At 44.9% G+C, this 23,028-nt stretch overlaps 1 protein-coding gene across 2 annotated transcripts in view; it reads left to right on the top strand.

Moving 5' to 3' along the window:
• LOC119549127 (low-density lipoprotein receptor-related protein 6) overlaps positions 1 to 23,028 on the top strand; it is a 33,974-nt gene that overhangs the window by 9,373 nt on the left and 1,573 nt on the right. For both annotated transcript variants that reach the window (XM_037856893.1, XM_037856894.1), the window contains exons 3-6: positions 18,757 to 21,746; positions 21,808 to 21,965; positions 22,024 to 22,293; positions 22,366 to 22,990. In XM_037856893.1, the coding sequence (XP_037712821.1) occupies positions 18,757 to 21,746; positions 21,808 to 21,965; positions 22,024 to 22,293; positions 22,366 to 22,990 (4,043 nt within the window). The remainder of the gene's footprint in view (positions 1 to 18,756; positions 21,747 to 21,807; positions 21,966 to 22,023; positions 22,294 to 22,365; positions 22,991 to 23,028) is intronic.

Below are 23,028 nucleotides of genomic sequence, written 5' to 3'. Positions count from 1 at the left end.
AATTCGAACGAGACTTGGTTGAGACAAAGGAAATAAAGCAATGTGAATTGTTTATCAAGCCGTTGCCATAAATTCATATAAAACTGCAGTGCGAATTTAAACTGCACGCCAACGCAACGCAAATGAGCAGGCAGTTTAAGTAAACACAAAACGCTTTGTAAACAGACACTCGGATGAAAACTCTGGAGAAACGAAGAATTTCATTTTGAGTCAAGTGGATTTCATCTTAAATTTCAATTGAGCTTTTTATTAGAAATGTTTTTGTTTCACCTAACTAAAGATAACTGCTTTATTTTTGTTAAATACGGGTAGGATCGTAAATCGTTAATGAAATGCAATTAATGTACTTAAACTTGCACAATCCACTCTTTATTTTCACTAATTATTCATTATTACTATAATTCAAAATAAGTTCTTGACCTGCAACATTTTTTATTTGACTGTACTCGAACTCATTTGTGTGTCGTTTGTTGGAAAAAGAGTTTCTGGGAGCAGCACAAACAAATCGTGGAAGCCACTGCGAGTGCGTGCGTTTAAATCCATCAATAGGCACATTTGTAATTGTTACAATGGGCAGCCGATTCCGGCAGGGGCCAATGGCATATCCCTCGGAATGGGAATGGAAATGGAAATGGGGATATTGCAGGGCAACAACAAATCATTCTCTAATGTGTTGATACACAAATTGTTCGCCGTTTGTGTTTAATTTCTCCCTTATGGCCCAAGCATGCTAATTAACAGCAAACGAGGGAGATACCAGCAGCATCCGCTCCTTTCTCTTTCTCGACTTCCTCTGTGGCTCCACAGCATAGATACATATATAGTCAAAGCACAGTCATTCGCACTCGATGTCTGCCTTCAAGAGCCGGAGTTGTGGTATGCCATGCCATCTTAATAATGACATTTATTTGTAACGTGTTAAGATACTAAATTGCCCCGGCCACATGCAACAGGCGGCACATAACCATAACTGAGCGATCCATCTCATCTCGGCATGTCACTGCGGAATACCTGGACCCAGGCATATGAATATATATTATGGCCCACCGGATTGCGGTTTGTCCTCATCTTCCGACCGAGTCTGGGCAATTTTCAACAATTTGCTGCCATTTGTGTGCAGCAACGGCAACGAAGGCAAGAAAAGCGATAACAATTTCCATGACTCGAGCTTATTACCTTTGGTATGCGTAATAACTTTGGTGCTGCACACGAATTACACTGGTTGAAAAGGTTTTGGGTACAGAACTTGAGATTTAAAAAAATGTTAAGCCCCTAAAGGGATTACAAAACCACCACCAATAGAGCCCATGTTTCGAAATTGGTACACAGAGAAAACTATCTAAGAACATTGTTCTTGAATTGAGAACATTCGTTCTTAAAAACCGTTTAAGTACATTTTGGTATCAATATAAGAACGAAATGAAAAATTAAATTGAGTTTATTTAACAACTTTTTGAAAGGTATACACTAAGGACTGAACTAATAGTTTATTTGTACATACAAGGTCCTTAAATACCGCCAATTCAACTTGATTCGAGCAAAATAAAAACATTTTCAACTTAAAAATGTCGTTAGAACATTTTCAACTCAGATGAGAACGTCAGAATTTTCTGTGTGTATCTTTTGTAGTTAACGATTGAACTTGAAAATACCCTTCAGGTAAACGAATAATATATTTCTTGGGCTTAAACAGATTTATAAATCCCATTATGTAATTATGAAGCTGGCACACTATCCGAAAACCAACGTTTCGCCCACCTTGTTGGCCAGTGTATCTGGGCTCCGCAACCTGGACACCTCCTCCGATTCAGTCCAGCAATCAGCCGCAGCTGCCGAGGTGCGTGTGAGTGAGTTCCTCGGCTGGATCTTGGCAATTGTTATAATTTGCCACATATTGAAATCGAATTGCCGGGCCATAGCTGCAGCGACGGATCTGCGTTTTTGCGCTGGTGTTTCGGTTTGCATGTATCACTCACTCGCTCACCTTCACGGTAAATGCAGTTGGCGCGCTTGACTAATCAATCAGCCTGTTTAGCCGGGTGCGTTGATGTGTGGCTGCTCCCACAAGTTTCCGCTTCCACTTGGCCACTCGATTGGCTGTTGACAGGCGGCTATTTGCCTCCTTGGCTCTGAAGCAGGCAGAAAATTGGGACATCCTTAGATAATTAAATAGAGTACAGGGGAACCCAACACAAGATAGACACTTTCAAAGGAGGATACAGATTAGGCAAGATAAATTGTGAACACATCGCGACTTCACCCAAAATGGGAGCGTTATAAATTTCGCTTATGACACCTCTCTTGACAACGGACAGGCGGTAAATATGCATAGGAAGGTGTCAAGTCGAGTCAACTCAACTCCACAAAACACGTTTTGCGACCAAGACGCGCATTTAAATACAAAAGAGCAGATTCGACGCTTAAACAAATCAGCTAACAGTAAATAACCTGTTGCGTTTGCGCCATTAATGTCGAACTTCATTATGCTGATATACGAGCCGTGGCAGGGAGCATAAAGCAAAATTCGGGCCCAAAAAGCAGAACTTCGGGATATCGCCAGAGTAATTTTACACCAGTAGACAACAACTTCATTATCGCATAAGCTCCGATTACATGCGTGCCACAGAGCCCAGAAACAAAATCTTTTAAAACAAAAGGGGAACCAGAGGGAATGAACAACAATGCAAACATAATCATTATCGAGATTACGGCCGAATTTATCGAGAGCCACAGACTCCGGTGCTTAACGAGCCCAAAAGATGCCTTCATGGCATGCACTGGGAAAAAATACTCAGAATTGGTTAGGATTTTTGTGATATTAGGAAATACTACCGATAGAATGTTAATTTTTTTAGCAATTCTAAAACTATTCAACATTATAGGCTGACTTACAGCTGGTTTAACACAATATGTAAAGAAGGAACAGTTTTTTTATATAGTTGATTCTATATATTGGTTTTTGTAGGATATTTTTAGTAATTTTGCTCTCTGTAGGGATATCTCTTTTGTCTGCCATCGGTTGGGTTAGCTTGTTTTGGGACTCGGCTTGTTTGCTCTCTCCATTTTCCAGAGTTACCTGCGCTACCTGAGTTCCCCAGCTGTTCACGAACTTGGACTACGCTACTGGCCGACCCAACAAGAGGTTGTGTCTCCCTCCCCAACCAAATCTTCGGTTTGGGCTGGGGCTTGTGTTTGGGTTTTCGGCTCTGGGGTTTTTCTGGGCTGTGCCCACAAAACGCCTCGAGGCAGTCGCACTCGCCACACAACAAGCTGTTTTACGGCCAAATCCAAAGCCAAAGCTCGTTTGTGTATCTGGCTTTGTCCCTAAACAAAAACCCAAACAAGACAACAACGGCGAGCGTAGAGAATTTGTATAAATAAAAGCGTGTAGGGGGTAACAAGCGAGTATAATAATTAAAATGGAATCAGACGGGCGGCGAAATAAGCTCTAAAGAGGATGGGGAGCCCCAAAGAAACACCCGAACTCCATTAAAAATGCTAAATTTGTCAACTGAATGCGAACATTGTTGCCGATTTATTTGCATGTGAAAAGCGAATATCGCCCACAAAGGAGCCAAAGCGTATGAATAAAATGCAAAGCAACTAGTTTGGATACTTGGACCTGCCCTCAGGATTGTCAAACTTTTGTTATGCTAAGTGAGGCAATCATAAATTTCATCCAAAGTGGCTGGCAATATGGCTATTCGAAGTGCCATATAACGCCTATTAAGATAGTCGATATGAAGTCACGCCCATTAAAAAGTGACAACATACGTTGTAGAAGATCTTCTTGAACTTATTTACAGATTTATTGGTATTCATACATTATAAGGGGGAAGCCATTGACCTGATACAATTTATCTCATAGTAGTTGAAGTTTCCGTCGAGTATCAAAGCCTTTGGCTTGAAAGATGACTTTGGAATCAATTAATAAATATGTAATGTTGGACATGTTTAATACTTGCCTTCGTCGGCGACAGGGCAATTAGTTAGCCAGCACTTTCCTTGGGCCGACATAAATCTAAAATTGATTTATAAATTGCCGTCCGGCAATCGCAGCAGCCACAACACCGGACCGGGCAAAAAGTAAATGGCAATAAAATATCAATTTGCAAACTTGGCCATCGGTCGGAGGCAGAACGCCGCTCCTTTTGGCCAAGAGATGCAGATGCAGATGCAGATGGAGATGGAGATGCAGACGCTGAGGCCAAGGCGAGGCAATTGCAGAGGTGATTTGTTTGCAGCGAGCTGGCTGCGCTGCTCCCTGGCTGGCAATTTACTTTTACAACACCCAGGACTGGGGCGGGATAATTTATGCTGCAGTTTACAGCCAGCTCGGGAGACCAGCCACTCCATACATGGCCCAGACTTTGGACCGCATGTGGCAATTAACCAAAAGTAAATCTCGATGTCAGCCGCGCCGTAGAAATTTCAATTCCAATTCACTTCAATCAGTGTGCAAATACTCGGCCGCGGCAGGCAGTTCGATAATTCAATATAGACCAATTCCGTCTGCCGAGCGGTGCTAATGGCCACAAGTGGAGTAGTCGCATCGCAGTCGTCTCAATTGGCAGTCTGTGGGTATTTCTCCTTTATTTCGCATTTCCATTTATTTATTTTATTTTTCCAATCCCAGGGCTCTCGAACTTGTAGTTGCTTTATTTGTACATGTGTACAAATTTTTATTTTGCACAAATGTTTGCTTCTGACAGCTTTCGCGGGGCGGGAAGGCGGGCCGGCGGAAGTGGTGGCTCTGGAAGTGTGTTCTCGAGGACGCCCGACTTGCTGGCAACTAATTGAATGTCAATTTGTTTGTTGCCTCGCTCCCAACTGGATGCCACTCATTTCGCATGCCTGTCAGGCGGCGACGGTCCGCTCGAGACTTCATCTGCATTAACATATTGCCTTTTGCAAGCCCAATATTGAACTTGCATTATAGGCCGTGCAACCGCTGCAGACAGATATTTCCCTCGTGTATTTGCCCAACTTACTTATCGCGGTGGCATACTTGCCCCACCCGCTGGCTTTTTAAATAGGCAAATATTTGGGCAGCCGGGTGGATTGTCTTTGTCCGTGTGCCATGTGCCTGCTATCTGTGTCTGTTCTAGACCCTGCGGCGGAATTAAGAATTTAATTAAAATAGAGCACGACTGGGCGGAACAGTTGGGATTAATTTGTTGTTTTGTTGTTGAAAACGGGGGTGACAATCTATAACATGGAAATTAATTTGGCAGTGCAAAAAACCATGCAAATATTACCAGTTTAATTCAACGGGAATACGATTACCCAAGGGAATTCCCTTTTAGATTTGTTTTAGATTTCATTAGATCATTGTGTAGATAAGACAATCAAAGAGACCGCTGCGTACATTTGTTCTTTACAAACACAATTTAAAACAAGGAAGAACGCTATAGTCGAGTACCTCGACTATCAGATACCCGTTACTCAGCTAAAGGGACCAAAGGAAAATGGAGATATGCAAGCAGCAAATGCGCCACCTACCGGCGGTAGACAGATTTAAGCGTTGTGGGCATTAGAGTGGGCGTGGCAAAGTTTTTTTTAAATCAATCGATAGGTATTGACGAGACCAATACATTTAAGTTAAAATTTTTTATCTAGCACGAAAATTGTGGGCGCCACAGGCTTGGGCGGTTTGTGGGCGTTAGAGTGGGCGTGGCAAACTTTTTTTAAAATCAATCGATAGGTATTGACGAGACCAATACATTTCAGTTTTAATTTTTTATCTACCATGAAAATTGTGGGCGCCACAGACTTGGGCGGTTTGTGGGCGTTGGAGTGGGCGTGGCATATTCGCGTAATAAACTTGCGCTGCGCTCAAGCCTACGGAATCTAAATCTGAAATCTCGTTTCTCTATCTTTGATATTTTCCGAGATATCCGCGTTCATATTTACGATTTTTTGAAGTTTGTGGGCGGTTTGTGGGCGTTAAAGTGGGCGTGGCAAACTTTTTTTTAGGTCAGTCGGTAGGTATTGATGAGAACAATACATTTCAGTTAAAATTTTTGTTCTAGCATCAAAACTGTAGGAGCCACAGTTTTGGGCGGTTTGTGGGCGTTAGAGTGGGCGTGGCACTCTTTTGAAACAAACTTGCGCTGCGCAGGAATCTCAGGAATCTGCATGCCTAATCCCAGTATTGTAGCTCTTATAGTTTCCAAGATCTCAGCGTTCATACGGACAGACGGACAGACGGACAGACGGACAGACGGACAGACGGACAGACGGACATGGCTAGATCGACTCGGCTAGTGATCCTGATCAAGAATATATATACTTTATGGGGTCGGAAACGCTTCCTTCTGCCTGTTACATACTTTCCGACGAATCTAGTATACCCTTTTACTCTACGAGTAACGGGTATAATAAAGACAAAGGTTTTAAAAATTATATGTAAAGATTGTGATTAATAACGGTTTGTGGAGGGGATTTACTAAAACTCTTCAAATACATGGAACCCGCTCTTTTAAAAAAGTATATAAGTATAGATCCTGACTCTCTTTTAATTTTTTAATAATTAGGAAATACAATATGCTTTAATAGATAAACTACTGGATTTATTTATTATATATATATGATATATGATTGTGTTAAATTAGAATTCAGTAATTGAGTGGTCTGATAGCGTTGTGCAGGCTTGTTAGCGTTATCGATGGTCCTTTTGCCTATACTTATACCGTGGCATAATGAATATAATGAGCCGCGCTCAGCTGGCTGCAAATTAATTTAAATCATCAAGCCGGTGCGCAAGAATATTAAATTTACAAGTTTTTTATTTTTTCCCTGCTCTGCGAGTACATGGACCAGCTACCCCTCCCGAACCCCGCCCCTGGTTCCCCCAATGGGCACCCAACCCCGGTTCGCCGGCAGTGCAATTCATAGCCAGCGAGGCACACAGCCCCGCAATCTTGATGGGCAACACTTGAGTGCAGCAACTACAACTACTACACAACTATGCTCGTGTACGGCGGACGAACGAGGCATATTGCCATAAAATTAACGGATGCTGGGTGGATGAGGCAGTGGTCCAGGGGCCGGGGCGGGGCAGGGTTGAGGGGCAGCCAGAGCTGCAGAAAATATTAACACGATATTTTCCAGCGTTGGAGGCTGCTGATGCACTGATAAAAAAGATCACCACTCCAAGCTAACTTCTAAATTTTATAAAATTTCTTTTCTTTTGGCTTTTTTCAATATACCTTGAGCTGAATAGAAAACCTGTGCTGTTATCTATTATTCTAACTTAGAAGTTTTCACATTTTTTCTGCCTTTTACTTTTTGTACTTTACTTTTAAACATTTTTGTATATTCACTTGTTTTTGCTTTGTTTACTATTTAATAGCTAAGCCACTATTAAAATAGTTACGTTCACGTGATGTGTTTATGTTGTTATTACAATAGTAAATAGTTGATTAACCATAGAAATATAGTTATCATAACGTACAATCTTCCACACAGAAGTATAAAACAATAACTTTACAAATTGTCTCTAATGTGTTGTTAATAATTTCCAACGGGTATAGCGTCTCGAACACCTCACTTCCTAAAAGGGCAATTTGAAAATTTATTTTTTATTTTGCTTAAGAATTATCATGATACAGTCTCGTATCTATGAGTTTATTAGTTATATAGGTATATATTTCCTATAAAAAATCCAGTTACTTTATTTTGTGGGCTGGATAACTATAAAAATAGTTATTTAACTACAATCCATGGGTTTGGTCCATTCCTTCATTATAGTTATACAACTATTTTTATAGTAACCCTTACGCTTACGTAAAAATAACTATTCGATGGGTAAAATTGACAACTCGATGGTTGAGGACACTTACGTAAAAATAACTATTCGATGAGTAAAATTGACAATTCGATGGTTAAGGACCGTTTTACTTATAAATTGGTCAAATATACCAACCGATTTTTTGTGTGTTAATATGGTCTCATTGTCAGCGGATTACCTTAAAATAAACTGATTGGAAATAAAATTTTGATTGTTTTTAATATCCAAGATTGGAAAACGGTTTTTAAAAAGTTCTTGAAAATGCAGACCTTATTTTCTATAAGGATGAAGGGTTAATTATGCGGTTGGAGCAGACCGGAAAGTCCATTATCCTTATATTGCGATGTTAGTAATGTTAGTTGTCCCATTTCTTAGCTAGACACATAGAGAGTAACCCTTCTCATCCTCAGATTAAAGCCTTAGTTAGAATGGCGGCCCGAAGTGGGTCACACACTAATTTTTGTCAGTGTGCTGATGCTGCTGTTGGGGCTGGTGCTTCTGCTGATTTTGCTGCCGCTGCTGCTGCTGTTCCTCTGACCAACCCACATCGTTATCATAATATGAATGGTGGTGGCCCCGGTCGTGCCGTCGCTGGCCGTGTGGGCGGGGCAGGGGCGCTGAGCCGGGGGGGAGGGCGAGGCGGAGGGGGCGGGCCGCCTCCATTTTCTACCTTCCACCTCGGCTTGATTATGAGTGAGTGCGCCAGCCATGAGAACAGAACCGAACCGAACAGAACAGAAACATTGAGCATGGTCATGTGCTTGTCAGGCCCGTTCCCCTCCAGCTTTCCGCCCGCTGGCATGTGGGTACAGTGTTTCCTCGACGGCCCAACCCCCCGGCAGGCAGCCAACCAGCCAACCAACCAGCAACCCTGTACATCCTGCCATTGCTGATAATGATGCAGCACTTTATTCGCTGACTAGGCTTGTATCCTCCGAATGCAGGAGCTGCGCTGCATTTCGCCTAGCCATCGTTGTCACGTATTTGGCACAAGTATTTAATTAGGAAGTGCTTACGAGTAAGCGCTTTAAGTAAGCACTCGTACAATGATTTTTTCAACGTTTAAATCTGTAAAAAATATAAATTGGTACACGGATTTTAGAGGGAAAGAGTGCAAGCTGCGGGAAAATCTGAAAGTTTTAATTAAACTGTGCAGAGGCAAGCCGTTCTGGGAAATGATGAGATACTTAAAACTTTTGACCAGACTTTTATGAAAGCTCGTTGGCCACTAAATTTAATTTAAAACTCCTTTCGTGTGGGAAAAACTTTATATTTAAATACGGTCAAGCTAATGTTTAAATTATATGAAATATTTTTAGAATTCTTAATACTGTGCAAACTTTAATGTATTTTGTCAAAGCAGTTGTAAGTACAAGTTAATGTTGGCTAAATGGTTTCCCATATTTTAGAAGATATTTTTATCCAACTCACGAAAGGTAATTGGCGCAGTTGATCGATCCACAGCCATAACAATTCTTAGATATGCCAAGAAGCACTCAGTGCCTCTTGTCGGAATTGAAGTTTGTCTTCCCTGACTTGAAATTGATGCAAATTTGAATGGCCCAAAGGCTGACGGGTGGTTAGGAACCCAGCGCAAGGCAGCAGCAACTGACCTCTCCACACCTCAAATAAACTGAGGCCCCAGACCGAAGTTAACGACGACGATTTGCTTTTGGGCCACTGTCATTTCCAGAACCGAATCTCCTTCAAAGAGCTCTTGGCCCTCTCGAGTCTCTGGCCCCTTTACCTCGGGCGACTAACCAATGAGCTGAGGAAATGTTCCTTAAAAAAAGCAAAGAACTCCTCCGCCTCCGATTTGGCTGATAGATGTACCTTGTTCTGACTCCCACTCCCACTGCTTCGACTCCCTGCAACTGCATCCCAGCATCTCTGTGGCCCAGGGTTTGCTGCATGTCTGCGCCTTTTCCATGTTGTGTCGTCTTCTGCTGGTGTGTTTTTTCCGTTCTCCGCTTTCTGTTGGGGGCACAGCACGTTTTCCGTTTGGAAAAGATAACAAACCCAATCGTTTGTGCAACATTTTCAACAGTTTTGGCACGATTCCTACCACAACGCTTCTGCTTTGCCTCGCCTCTCTTTCCTTTGTCAGCTAGCTATCTCTTTCAGCATGGCACCAATTTGAGGAATGCTTTTTGTTGCTGTAGCTCTGTAGCTGTACACAGAGAGAATCGGGCTGTTAATAGTATTACTATTTTTTTTTAGCTTGGTGGTTGTTTTGATTGCGATACTAAACGAATGATTGCGATTGGAAAACGTTTTTAACCTAGAAAACTTAAGGATATTTTGATTTTTAAACCTAAAACCAACCTTAACATGTTTTTTAATTACCCCCATAGGTCTATTGAACTGGAAGTAAAAAGTTATAATAGCTTGGTTTTAAATCCCTTCACTTTTGGTAGCTATTTTCAATATTGTAGGGCTGAAGAATTAAAAATATGTTTATAATCGTGGGTACACTAGGAAGAGCTTTAATAAATAAAAATATACAAATATCTCAAAAACTGTGTCAATATAATATCATATTACCAAAATCCATCAAACAATTGCCTTGCACTGTTTTCAGACGAATGAACGATTAGAGGATGTTTCTATAGCCTTATCTCATTGAAATACCAGTTTATTCGCCGTGTAGCTCTGCCTGACCAGCTTCTTCTTTTGGCTGCTCCCCCGAAGCGCGAACGAGTTGAGTTTTGGCAAGTCTTTCCCTTCCGAACGTGCAAATTGCATGCTGTGCGAGTTAATGGCGTTTCGCAGGGGATTTGGTTGGGGGCGGGGAAATGGGTGTTGATGCTAACGAGTTGAGAGAAAATAAAGTTCATGACTTCATTTTTTGCTCAGTATTTTATTTGGACGGGCACGTCTTCTGGGCTCCGTTCGTGATGGTTAGCACCGCACACACACTCACCCGTCCTGCAGAAGAAAATCGGGCTTGGGGTTGAACAGCCATATCCATCTGCATAATATTTAAATGCTCCATTCCATCTTCCATCAAGCAAATGGAAAGATCGTCGCATCCGTCCACCGCCCCATTGTAATATAATGTTGAGGATTTTAAATAAAACATGAGGCCTGGCAGCAGCGGCAAAACAATGGCCGAGCAAAATGCTCTCGGCCCCTTTTCGGGCACAATTGCAATTTCCACTTTTGGCTTCGACTGGCGGCTGTGGCCGCAGCAGTTGCTGAAGCTATGGCTATATAACTCCGGTCCACAGCTGCATCCGCAGAGTGTTCTACTATACACTGCGTTTTGTTTTGGGCCGCGTCGAGTGGAGTTGATGATGTTTGCCCGATAAGTGGGCCCAGGACTGGAGGAGCATCGGGCTGTGGGCAATTTTCAACGAGCTGGGATGGGCCGATGATCTGAGCTGCAGATTCATCCTTCGGCCTGTGCTTATGATGGGCTGCCTTTCCGGGTCTGCGGATTTTGTTTTCGGCATAAATTTTAATGCAATCATGAGGCTGGCAGGCAGGAGGGCCGAACTTAGGCCGCTGGGTTCGCTTATAATTTTACAACACTCTTATGATTTCATGTAATTTTTGGCATTGTTTCGGGGAAGGAAAGCACGAGAAAAGCAAAAGTTTAAGACCCCTCGACCATTATAACATATCTGGAAAATTCTGGGTTTCTACCCTGCTGGGTTAAAAAATGGCTTATCCATGTTTCTGATTAACCAGCAGTTTGATTCAGAATTATAAGGAACTAAGGTACAATGTTATAGAATATAGAGTTATGGAGAATTTGATAATTCTACTGTATTAGTTGATTTGCTTAAAAGTCAGTTATTGAAACAAAATGTATAGTATTATTATTAAATATTTTGTATTATTGTATTATATATTTCTATAGAGTTATAAAACTGAAGATAAAAGTAAAGCAAACACTCTATTAGAAATGGTTAAAAATTCCGAAATTTGAAGTGACTTTAAAAAGAAACATTATTTTTCGGCCTTCGCTTGTTTTACAATTTAGGAGATTTGTTAAATTTTAAATATATTGAGAGCAATATATATATCTCATTTTGAAAGTAAATTGTTTAAATTCAAACTTACATTATTTTAGAAAGGGTCTAAAATACAACGTTTTATTAAATTTAAAGTGACCTTTAAGCTTAAATTTCTTCTCCAGCCCCCTCTTATTTCAAAATATAAAAGATTTGTGTCTTCCAACAATATATTTACATGGAGAATTTTAAATATATCGAGAGCAATATGCAAAACTCACTTTACAACTGTATGACAACATTAAAATGAGGCTCCAAGTTCTTGAGTTAAAGCTTCTCATTCCCAGATTCCCGTCGCTTTAAAGATGTTTTGACCAAGTGGTGGCTGGCAGCTTGTTAACTGCCTCGACGAACTCTGATGAGGATGTGGATCCGGATGCAGCCAGTCATGTTTATGTTTAACTTTTTAAATGTTAATGCTGCGAGCCGAGTTTTAATGCATTTTAAGTTGCTGCTGCCGCCGGTTGGGTCGTCCAGTTGTCCGGCTGTCCGGTTCGCTTCAGCGGACATGCCATCAAAATTCGCCATGCTGCTGGCTACTCACAATTTTCCATGCACATTATCGGGCCAGGACAAGCTGATTTCCATTTTGGTGTGTTTTTTGCGCCACCACAGATTATTTAGCATTTTTCCCGCATCCGTTGCCGGCTCATACGATTTGTGGTTTGTTGATTTTTCTCATTCAACGCTCCATCGCTTTCCACCCAACTTCCCCTCGTTCGGCAACATAATCATTACGGTCGCGCTGCCATCGTCCAAGTTCCAGTCTTTTAGTTGGCAATTGGCGTTGCCGGGCCATCACAGCGTATTTATTTTAACGTTAATGGCCAGTTGTCATATCGGGTGAGCGGACAGGCACCCCGCAGCCCCATGCCTCGTCCCCACACCTCATCCCTCAACCTCACCATCCTCCCCAGACCTCAGACCCCTTCTCCGAGTCCGAATCGCCCTCCCCCTTTTTCCGCAGCACGCGGCGATTACATTTTAAGTAGGTGTGTGAACATTTTCGTGTCAGTGGTTTTGGTTTTAATTTAAAGCTGTCAGGGATGCTGGAACAAGATTAACCAGAGTTGCACGCTTTTTAGACAACCTTTTAACCACTTTTCAGAGGGCTTATGATAGTTTTACTCAGAGTTGTCAGGGAAATCTATTGTGCTTGTGGCCAGGGCTATTCCAAAAAGCCCTTTTAATTGATAACTTAATCAAAATAAGAAATGTCCATAAATATAATACTCAGAGACTATTAGAGCACTAACAACTATTATGCTTTTCTGGTGAAAACGATAGCCAACTAATTAAAAAGCATTCAAATTTAATATTAATCCCTTAGGACTCTCAGAGCTAAGACTTTATAAAAGGCTCTGTGAACAGAGATTGCTCCTATTTTCGTTCATGCTTAAATTTATGTAGCCCCACACAAACTTAAAGTAAAATCAGTTCCATCTGCATGCTGTATTCATGCAGCAAAGTAAAAACCCGAATGAAAACCAGCAGCAGCCCAAAAAGGTTCTGCAATTTCGGACGGGGTCTCAGGTTGCAGAAATTGAAGAGGAGTCCCTCCTCGTCCTTGATAACCATTAACAATTTGGCAAACTGGATAACTGGAGAACAAAAAGGAGAATGAATGGAGGAAGAACCAGAACTTCATCATCGTCTGCACAGGGAGCTTCATCATCAAGGTGATCATCGGGACCATGGTTATTATTATCGTACGCAGGCAACCAAGCATATGTGTTAACTTGAAGTTAAGTGGATTCGCTGGAGGATTCTCCGCTCCTCTAGAACATCTTGCAACCATTCGCTTCCCTCTTCGTGTTGATAATTTAAATGAGTGAACTCCTGGGTCTGGCTGGTTGGCCTGCTGGCTGGCTTGGATCTGGATCCCGACGTTCAGCTGGGACCCGGTCTCCTCCGGTATCTTCGCATTTTTATCTCTACCTTTTTCGTGTGCTTGTTGTTCCCATGTTTCCTTCGTGTTGTATGTAAAATGCACAGAACACGGCGGAGCAGAAGGAGAAGGAGGCCAAAGTTTGCCCGCAACACATCTTAAATTTTCACAAAATTGCTTTCTTTCGTTGGCTTTGTTCGGTTTTGGTTGGCTTTTTTGTGTGTTCGAGGAGTTTTGCTTGAATAACTTTGGCTGGCTTTCGTGGCAGGTGCTCCTCCTCCTCCTCCTCCCTTTCCTTTCCCATTCGAGTTCCTCCTGTTGCTCAGTTTGTTGGCCATTAGGGCGGAACTGGCATGTCAACGCCTGATTGACGAAACAATGAATAAGTTGTGAATATTATGCAGCTGGCTCTGAGATTGAGGATGTGGAAAAAGCCAGCAGACTGTGATGCAAATGATGGGCTAGAGTCTTGTAATTATAAACTGAAATAAAGGCCAACTTCCCAGGCGCAGATTGAAAAAAATTAAATACGTGAGACTTTTTAAAATAATATTATACCTCTTGTGTTAAGAAATTTCTTAGAATATAAACTTTTGAAATTTATAATGGATTTAATATTGAAACTATTAAACAAAAAGTAAACATAAATAATGTGGCATCGTATAATATATTTAACCTATTGATTTTTGATATCATGTCCTTTATTCAGATACCATGTCCTTTATACCATCTACATTGAGTGCTGTGTGTTAAATTGCTAAAACTAACCAAACATGACCTCGACCTATCATTCACTTACTTTTCTTAAAAGTAATGTATCAACCATCCTAACCTTGAGTTACATTTTGCATACTCTGCAACAACAGATTCCACCTATAGAGGCTGGACTGTGGTCTCAAAACAGGCAGGGCGAACCTAATGGAAAAGTTTCAGGAGCCCAGAGCCGGCCCAGCTCCCTTTTCGCTGCCACACTTGTTAACGCCTTTGGACTCGGATAGCTGCCGTCTCCATTTACTGGCTGGAATTGCATTTGCTGCCAACGAAGTTTCGAAGTCCCAGCTCGTTGGCATGGTCGTCTGGTCTGGTCTGGTCTGCTCTCGCCTGGTCTTCTTGGCCCGGCCTCAACTCTTTGCCCTCGCCCCCTCTCCGACTTTACGTTTTGTCCCGCAATTTGCCATGGACATCGCTGCAGCTTGTCGTCTGTCGTCTGCGGCTTGAAGGTGCGAGTAATTGATAAAAAGCATGTTACATATATAATTTATTGAGCATTCAGCCGGCACTCCAGCATGATGCATGTTGAGATGTGGCGGACGCCTAATGGACGACAGTTGATAACAGCCTCGTTTATGCACGTACAGTTCCTCATCTGGGGCTCTTGAAACTCTGACTTCGCTACCTCAAGTAGCTGCTCTTCAGGAGCCCGGATTCCGGATGCTGACGATGCCACTGCACTTGTGGTTTCTTCAACGGAGGCAGCTCATCTCGGGAGTTGTATCCCCCGACTCTGTGGTATATTTATTTATTTATTTATGTTCAATTTGATTATGAATGCCATGCAGGAGTTCTGAATTTCCCAGTCGGGCTGGGGATAAAAGGGGTCATGACAAAAGCAGGGCACATTGCTCCTTTCAATGCTATTTTAGTGCAGTTTTTTCTGCCTTCTGCTTTTGCACATTTAATTAAAAATTATTCATGAGCGAAATTAATTATGGAGCGTGGCAGTGAGACCCTAGAACGCAGTGCAAGAAATTGGGGATACTGCGTGGATGTTTTGGGAAATAAAAAGATTTATTTTCTTTCAAGTTAGGCCTGTACTTATGTTCCCCAATATACAAATCGCTCACGCTGGATTAAAGTGATGTTATAAACTTTAATTATTAGTTCTATAGACAGCTATGTATCTTGCTTTTATAATGCTTTATCAACACTGTTTTTTAGTATGCTTGCAGTATATTGGAAGCTAGAAGTTAGCGACCCTTACTTGTAGATGCCACAATGATTTGAATGTTTTAAAGAAGGCTGAAAAAGGACCTTCACGTAGTACTGAGAACCTTAAGATCTTTTGTTGAAATGTCTAGAGCTGTTGGGAAGAAATGCCACAGGCAAATCTTTAGTAATTCCCCCAGTGTAACCTCACGGTTCTCGGTGCACTCTGTCCCTAACCAACAACAAGTACAACAACGAGCCCATGCAAAATGCGAGCAGCAAAAACTACAACGATGGAGCGGTGGTGTGAGCAGCATATCGTACGGATGGTTGACTAGATTCCAGCCTGCCTTTCTGGCAGCCAACTGGTGAACTGTTCTGCTATTCTACAGGACGCCTATTTAGCCGGGCCAGGCTCTTCAACACATTTAAATAGCTGCAACTTCCGTTGCAACTAGTGCGTCGAGGGGCGAGTCGTCAGTTGCCACCCCGTTCTGCGGCAGGACTCGAGTGTTGCCAGTGCCGGGATGCGGATGGAGTGGCAGCATCCTGCTCCGGCCCGTGCTCCAGCCCCTGCCAGTGCTCACTTAAAGTTTACGGCACCGCCCCCTCGAAACTGCCCACTATCCACCGGATCCGTGGAGTTCCCCGAGATTCCGCCCGCTCCAGTTGGCTAACAATAACAGCACTTGCACTCATTTAGCATTTAAGTGCAGTTGTTGCTGCCTGGTGCCTGCGCCTGCTCCTGCTCCCGGTGGTGGAGCGCCTTCACCTGGACCACGGGGGTCGTCATGTGCCGTGGCGTTCAAATCGTCGACTCGGTCATCCGAATTATGCCATTTTGCCACAGGCCACGAACCACAACCAGAACCAGAACCAGCTGGCCACCCAACCAAACCCAGTGCCAATCTTGAAGCCGCATCATTCACATGCGCATCCGTTGCCCATTTCTATACCCTCAGCAGCTGCTCCTGGCTTTCCGTCTCCGCCTCCGTCTGCCACTCCTGCTCCCACTGGAGCCTCTTGTCCCGACCCGACCCCAGTTGTATACATTAATAATTAAAATATTTTCCCAAGTTTGAATGAAGTGCAGGCAGGAGGAATCAACGGGTTACGCCACGGTTCCATCTCTGGCTTCGTCTGCATTTCAATTTCGGTCGAGTGTGTGTGACTGCACGGGGCGAAAAAAGTTCTTTTGAATTTGAGCCAGGAATCGAAGTGGCATCACTGAAATAAATCTATAGGAATCTGAGAAAATGTCTGCACAATCATCCCCAAAGCTCTGCAGATTGTGGAATTTGCTGATAAAAAGATAAGCTTAAGGAAGCTTCCTTGTTCGCATAGGAATCTTACGGAAAGATTACAAAACCAGGATTAGGATTATTTCCTGTGGGAAACCTTTTTCCAGTTTGGTTTTTTATATTTCTTTTGGTGTAGAGGAAAACGAGATGGTTGTTTGGGGGACTGCTCCTCGTGGCTCCGGTACTCGACTTGATGAGCATGTCTGCTGATGTTGTTTTTGTTGCTGCTGATGATGTTTTTGTTTTTGTTGGTAATGATGTTGATTTCTTAACGCTTCACTGCCGTCTGCGGAGGAGCATAAAAAATGTGAATAATATACAAGGATTTGCAGTTAAGTGCTGGTCCCCCAAACAGCAACGTCATCTAGCCGTATTCCCATTGTCAGCATCCAGGGATTACGGTGCACAATACCTCCGAACATAATGTGATATAGGATTCCAGCATTAGCACTATTATCGAACGATCCAGAACAGCTAGGCAAACATTTGCCCGCACGCATATGCCTATAGAGAGGGGGTCCCTACTCCCATCCCTATGTATGAAAATATTGTTGAATTTGCACACTTGGCACATAAATCCTGTTGCTGCACCTGGGGCCAACTACCAAGTGATGGGGCTGTACAAAAAAGTAAAAAAGGGGCGGGATGCGGAAAAGTGGGCGTGTGCACGCTTGATGGCGTATGAGCAGGCAACCAAGCAAGCAACCAACCCACTTTGCAAAATGTCACCATTTTTGTTTTGGGTCCCCGTTTCCCCCGAAAGCCCACGGTGCTTGATGGATTACTCGAGAGCCTGCTGCTCCTCCGCCTGGTTGCATAAATATTGCAAATGCCTGACGCGCTGACAAGTCGGGTGATGGGGGATTCGGTGGCTGGGGGACCGGGGGACAAGGATTGCAGCCGCGCAGCTCCTGTTGCCTTGTGGGTCAACATTTTGCAACTGAAAGTGGATCTCTCTTCAAAATAGTCTAGTAGAAATGCTTGAATTCCGTAAATAATAAAAGACGGAGCTGGGTATATTTCAGCAAATATGCTTACAAATTGCTTACGCAAGTCTTAAAATGTAGCTGTTTTAGGTGGACTAATTTGTATTTTAACTGGGAACTTGAAAAGGTGGCCTTAAGTTGTCAGCAGCTTCTAGGTAAGTCACGGGATAACATGTAAAAGGGATATGATAAGAAATTTTAATAAATTTTATTCCCATACTTTAAAGAAATAAGATATTAAATGCTGTAAAATGGCTTTAAATACTTTTTTGAGCACCCAGGGCTATTTATCTAATTTAAATTAATAATTTTGAACAAGTTCTGCAGCCTCTAAGCAGTTATTATAGCTATCAGGGTATTTTCAGTAGCTGTGCAGTAGACAACCGGCTGAAATTTGTTCCACCTGGTGCGCCTCCATGCGCTTATTCATACGCAATTAGATCAGCGCAGCAGCGAACAGCAGCTTGCAGCTTGGAGTGGAGCAGCCCCAACTCGGGGGCCAACCACCCACCCACATATGTACCCATGCCCAGGCACATGCACATACATAAATGGTAAACAAAGACCTGCCTGGGCGTAGTTGCGATTGCATTTACCATTTTCCACGGCAACAATTCCGGCTCTGCCATATTGTTAACCACTCGAGCCGGCGAACCCTGTTGCTTATTTAATACTTGATGGCTTTTGCACCCAGCGGCTTTTCGAATATTGCATTTGTTAATTAGAAGTGGCCCACCCCTCTTACTTGTTCCCATAACACTACTTTAAGCTATAAATTTATTGATTTAGATACACATACGTAAGATTCCCTGACTAATCACTTTTAAACTCCATTTACTTGCAGTTCACATGCCCAGCTCCTCATCTCTGATAGCCAGCCCGCCCGCCAGTGCGTTTGTCAACACGCCGGCCACCCTGCTCTTCACCACCCGCCATGACATCCAGGTGGCGAACATCACGAGGCCCACGGGCGGACCTCAGATCGATGTGATCGTGAGGGATCTGGCCGAGGCGATGGCCATTGACTTCTATTACGCGAAGAACCTGGTCTGCTGGACGGATTCCGGCCGGGAGATTATCGAGTGCGCCCACACCAACTCCTCCGCACTGCAGCCGCTCTTGCGGGCGCCGAAGCAAACTGTGATATCCACGGGGCTGGACAAGCCCGAGGGTCTGGCCATCGACTGGTACACGGACAAGATCTACTGGACGGACGGCGAGAAGAACCGGATCGAGGTGGCCACGCTGGATGGTCGCTACCAGAAGGTGCTCTTCTGGACGGATCTGGACCAGCCGCGAGCGGTGGCCGTGGTTCCCGCGCGGAAACTGCTCATCTGGACAGATTGGGGAGAGTATCCCAAGATCGAGCGCGCCAGCATGGATGGCGACCCACTGTCTCGCATGACATTGGTCAAGGAGCATGTGTTCTGGCCCAACGGATTGGCCGTAGACTTGAAGAACGAGCTCATCTACTGGACGGATGGCAAGCACCATTTCATCGATGTGATGAGACTGGACGGGAGCAGTCGGCGGACGATAGTTAACAACCTGAAGTACCCCTTTAGCTTGACCTTCTACAACGATCGTTTGTACTGGACGGACTGGCAGAGGGGATCGCTGAATGCCCTTGACCTGCAAACCCGTGAGCTGAAAGAGCTGATTGACACGCCCAAGGCACCCAACTCAGTAAGAGCATGGGACCCCTCCCTGCAGCCATATGAGGACAACCCTTGTGCTCACAGCAATGGGAACTGCTCACATCTTTGCCTGCTGGCTACAAACTCACAGGGTTACAGTTGCGCCTGTCCCACTGGGGTGAAGTTGATATCACCAAATACCTGTGCCAATGGCTCTCAGGAAATGATGTTCATTGTGCAGAGAACGCAGATTAGTAAGATATCCCTGGACTCGCCGGACTACACCATATTCCCGCTGCCTTTGGGGAAGGTGAAGTACGCAATAGCCATAGATTACGACCCGGTGGAGGAGCACATCTATTGGTCCGATGTGGAAACGTATACGATCAAAAGAGCTCATGCCGATGGCACGGGAGTCACTGACTTTGTGACCTCAGAAGTGCGTCATCCCGATGGCTTGGCGCTCGATTGGCTGGCCCGCAACCTGTATTGGACGGACACGGTCACAGATCGGATTGAGGTCTGCCGTCTGGATGGGACGGCAAGGAAGGTGCTGATCTATGAGCATCTGGAGGAGCCTCGAGCCATTGCAGTGGCCCCCTCGCTGGGCTGGATGTTCTGGAGCGACTGGAACGAGCGCAAACCCAAGGTGGAGCGGGCATCTCTGGATGGATCCGAGCGTGTGGTTCTGGTCTCCGAGAATCTGGGCTGGCCCAACGGCATTGCTTTGGACATCGAGGCCAAGGCGATCTACTGGTGCGATGGCAAGACGGACAAAATCGAGGTGGCCAACATGGATGGCTCTGGCCGCCGAGTGGTCATCAGCGATAATCTGAAGCATCTGTTTGGCCTGAGCATCCTGGACGACTACTTGTATTGGACAGACTGGCAGCGGCGCTCGATTGACCGGGCCCACAAGATCACGGGCAACAATCGGATAGTGGTGGTCGATCAGTATCCGGACCTAATGGGTCTTAAGGTCACTCGTTTGAGGGAGGTGAGGGGACAGAACGCATGTGCGGTGCGGAACGGAGGCTGCTCGCATCTCTGCCTGAATCGTCCCAGGGATTATGTCTGTCGGTGTGCCATCGACTACGAGTTGGCCAATGATAAACGCACCTGCGTTGTTCCAGCTGCTTTTCTTCTGTTTTCCCGCCAAGAGCACATTGGCCGGATTTCCATCGAGTACAACGAGGGTAACCACAACGACGAGAGAATACCCTTCAAGGATGTGCGGGATGCCCATGCCCTGGATGTGTCTGTTGCCGAGCGGAGGATCTACTGGACGGATCAGAAGAGCAAGTGCATCTTTCGGGCGTTTTTGAATGGCTCGTATGTGCAGCGCATTGTGGATTCCGGTCTAATAGGACCCGACGGCATCGCCGTCGATTGGTTGGCCAATAACATCTACTGGTCAGATGCCGAGGCGCGTCGCATCGAGGTGGCTCGCTTGGATGGCAGCAGTCGGAGAGTGCTCCTCTGGAAGGGAGTGGAGGAGCCACGATCGCTGGTGCTTGAGCCACGACGAGGTTACATGTACTGGACGGAATCGCCAACGGACTCGATCCGTCGAGCGGCAATGGATGGATCCGACTTGCAGACAATCGTAGCAGGCGCGAATCATGCCGCTGGACTAACCTTCGACCAGGAGACGAGGCGTCTGTACTGGGCCACCCAATCACGACCAGCTAAAATCGAAAGCGCCGACTGGGATGGCAAGAAACGTCAGATTCTGGTTGGTAGCGACATGGATGAGCCATATGCGGTGTCCCTGTACCAGGATTACGTGTACTGGAGCGACTGGAACACTGGCGACATTGAGCGAGTGCACAAGACAACGGGTCAGAATCGCAGTCTGGTGCACTCGGGCATGACGTACATCACCTCACTACTGGTGTTCAACGATAAGCGTCAGACCGGTGTTAATCCCTGCAAGGTGAACAATGGAGGTTGTTCACATCTCTGTTTGGCCCAACCGGGAAGACGGGGAATGACCTGTGCCTGCCCCACCCATTACCAGTTGGCCAAGGACGGCGTCTCCTGTATTCCACCCAAGAACTACATTATCTTCAGCCAGAGGAACAGCTTTGGAAGGCTGCTTCCGAACACCACAGATTGCCCGAATATTCCGCTGCCCGTGTCTGGCAAGAATATTCGCGCTGTGGACTACGATCCCATCACTCATCACATTTATTGGGTAAGCTTAAAGGTTACTTTGAGGCAGATGGAACATTTACTATTCCTTAACAACATTTCAGATTGAGGGCAGAAGTCACAGCATTAAGCGATCTTTGGCAAACGGGACCAAGGTTAGCTTGCTGGCCAATTCCGGACAGCCTTTTGACCTGGCGATCGATATCATTGGGCGCCTGCTCTTCTGGACGTGCTCCCAATCCAACAGTATTAATGTCACAAGGTAAATATATGATTTAAATTCTCTTAAATTCATTTTCCCTAATGTTTTCATTCTTCAGCTTCCTCGGCGAATCAGTCGGCGTCATCGATACCGGGGATTCGGAAAAACCTCGGAATATTGCCGTGCATGCCATGAAGCGTCTGCTCTTTTGGACAGATGTGGGCAGTCATCAGGCCATCATACGTGCTCGAGTCGACGGCAATGAACGCGTGGAGCTGGCCTACAAACTGGAGGGAGTCACTGCCTTGGCCTTGGATCAGCAGTCCGATATGATTTACTATGCTCACGGCAAGAGGATTGATGCCATCGATATCAATGGAAAGAACAAGTGAGTTTGGAGGACCATTGCCTCTTGTTCGTCCTTAACTTATATCGGTTATCTAACTCTATTTTACTCCAGAAAAACCCTGGTTTCTATGCACATCTCGCAAGTGATCAATATCGCCGCCCTGGGTGGATTTGTCTACTGGCTGGATGACAAAACTGGCGTAGAGCGCATAACTGTCTCTGGCGAAAGGCGATCTGCTGAGCTGCAGCGCTTGCCGCAGATCACCGACATCCGTGCCGTTTGGACACCTGATCCGAAGGTGCTGCGCAACCACACCTGCCTGCACAGTCGCACCAAGTGCTCCCACATCTGCATCGCCAGCGGCGAGGGAATGGCTCGAACCCGCGACGTCTGCTCCTGCCCCAAGCATCTAATGCTGCTGGAGGACAAGGAGAACTGCGGCGCCTTTCCCGCCTGTGGCCCAGATCATTTCACGTGCGCGGCTCCCGTATCAGGAATAAGTGACGTGAACAAGGACTGCATACCCGCCTCCTGGCGTTGTGACGGCCAGAAGGACTGTCCGGACAAGTCGGACGAGGTGGGTTGTCCCACATGCCGGGCGGATCAGTTTAGCTGTCAGTCGGGCGAGTGCATCGACAAGTCGCTAGTGTGCGATGGCACTACCAACTGCGCCAATGGTCATGACGAAGCGGATTGTTGTAAGCGACCAGGGGAGTTTCAGTGTCCCATCAATAAGGTGAGTTAGCTTAATCACAAAGGGGCGAACTTGTATAA

Source organism: Drosophila subpulchrella, chromosome 2R (assembly GCF_014743375.2).
Source record: "Drosophila subpulchrella strain 33 F10 #4 breed RU33 chromosome 2R, RU_Dsub_v1.1 Primary Assembly, whole genome shotgun sequence".
NCBI classification, from domain to species: domain Eukaryota; kingdom Metazoa; phylum Arthropoda; class Insecta; order Diptera; family Drosophilidae; genus Drosophila; species Drosophila subpulchrella.
The sequence above is the reverse complement of the archived record's forward strand: the minus strand, read 5'-3'. Positions and strand labels throughout refer to the sequence as shown.